Here is a 1,635-nt window from a genome sequence, read left to right as displayed (position 1 = left end):
TGGGGACGCCTGGCACCTCTGTGGGTGGACCGGGTGTTCTCACCTCCAGACAGATGACTGAACCCTGGTGCTCCCGGAACACTCGCAGCTGCCCCCCGGTCAGGATGTCCCAGGCGCGGACGGTGCCATCGGTGCTGCCCGTGAAGGCCATGTGGCAGTGTGTGTCTAGAGCCAGGCACAGCACAGCACCTGTGTGGCCCCTGAGGGTCTGGTGGCAGCAACCGCTGGCCACCTGCCACACCTTAGCCGTGCCATCAGTGCTGCCTGTCACCAGCAGCCCTCGGGCCACACCCTTGTCCTGCTGGCTGGGGCCACCACGGAGGTCCTCAGGGGCACAGTAGGCGAGGGTCAGGACACAGTTGTGGTGGCCCTGGAACTCCTGCAGCATCTGCCCCTTGTCAACGCTCCAGCAGCGGGCAGTCCGGTCATAGGAGCCACTGAAGAGGTGGTTGTCAGCCACTAGTATCCTGGGAGCAAGAGGGGGAAGGTCAGAGGTCAGATGCCAGGCTGGCCACAGGCTTATATTGCTCCTTAGCAGGTCCCACTGCCAAGGGTCCCCTTGGCTGATATCAACAGTATTCAATCGTCTAGCCAATGGGGAAGGACAAGACGCCTCTAGCGGACAGGAGATGTGAACCTGAGGAAACCAGGGGGTCAGAGTCCCTGGTCCCTGTTTCTGGAGAGGACAGTGAGGGGGTCCAGGCAGGAGGCTCCCCACTACCTACAGAGTAAGACCCAGACCCAAGGTCTGCTCAGTCTGGCCTCAAACATCCTCCCAGCCACACCTCCACTCACCCCTGCAGGGACCCCCCAGCCCTGTGTTAGAATTCACACAGCCTCCTGTCCAGCCAGCCTCAGCACTGCTGCCAGAACAGCTCCTTGTTTTTCTACCTGGCCACACTTACCGTCTGACGCCAATCCAGTCTCCTCCTCCAAGAAGCCTCCCTGAAGTCGCCCTCACACTTGCCTCCCCCCTCAGCTGATTTCCCTCCTACATTGAATCCTCTGTCCATTTGGACTCCATCCTCCATGGGAACCAACGTCCCAGGGAACGCCCTTGAAATACTTAGATGTTAGCAGTTGGCTCAATAACTCACTATAGACAGCAGGTGGAAAGGAGAGAGAGAGGTGGAGAGAGACTGGGGAGGGTGGCCAGCTGCCAAAGACTGAAAGGATCAGGTGGCTGGGTAGGGGGTTTCAGATGGACAGACCCAGAAGAGGAAGGGAGGCATCCGTGCTCACAGCTCAGGACACCGCCCCCAGGAGAGTACCCACCTATGACTTCTATAAAGGTCAGGTCTGAGGGCAGGGGGCGTGGGTGAGCCGGACCTAAGGCTCGGTCTCTGATATGAAGCGGTGGTGTGGCAGGGTAGCTGGTAGGGAGGGAATGGCACGGGTGGCAGGTACAAGGCCGTGCCAGGACCTACTGTCAGCTCAGACCAGGAGGACCTCATGTGTCCAATGGCCAAACTCTAAGGCCCTAGCAGTAAATATCCACAATCCCCCCTCTCTGAAGAATGTGGAGGCCTCCCCAGGAAAATGCGAGAGAACCCTGCCTGTCCCTTTGACGGGCACAAAGCCTCCTTGTTGAGAGGGCCTGTGTGCATAGCGGGGTAGTGGGGCGGGCACCGGGTA

General features: G+C 59.6%; 1 protein-coding gene across 2 annotated transcripts in view; it reads right to left on the bottom strand.

The window, feature by feature from the left end:
• The window catches only part of WDR86 (WD repeat domain 86), a 65,929-nt gene that overhangs the window by 10,566 nt on the left and 53,728 nt on the right, over positions 1 to 1,635 (bottom strand). For both annotated transcript variants that reach the window (XM_045290160.1, XM_004702482.2), the window contains exon 3: positions 44 to 467. In XM_045290160.1, the coding sequence (XP_045146095.1) occupies positions 44 to 467 (424 nt within the window). The remainder of the gene's footprint in view (positions 1 to 43; positions 468 to 1,635) is intronic.

The sequence above is a fragment of the Echinops telfairi genome, unplaced genomic scaffold (assembly GCF_000313985.2).
Source record: "Echinops telfairi isolate 266 unplaced genomic scaffold, ASM31398v2 ScPeMD7_31;HRSCAF=116, whole genome shotgun sequence".
Taxonomy (NCBI): Eukaryota; Metazoa; Chordata; class Mammalia; order Afrosoricida; family Tenrecidae; genus Echinops; species Echinops telfairi.
Note: the sequence above shows the minus strand (reverse complement) of the source record. Positions and strands in the feature narration are given on the sequence as shown.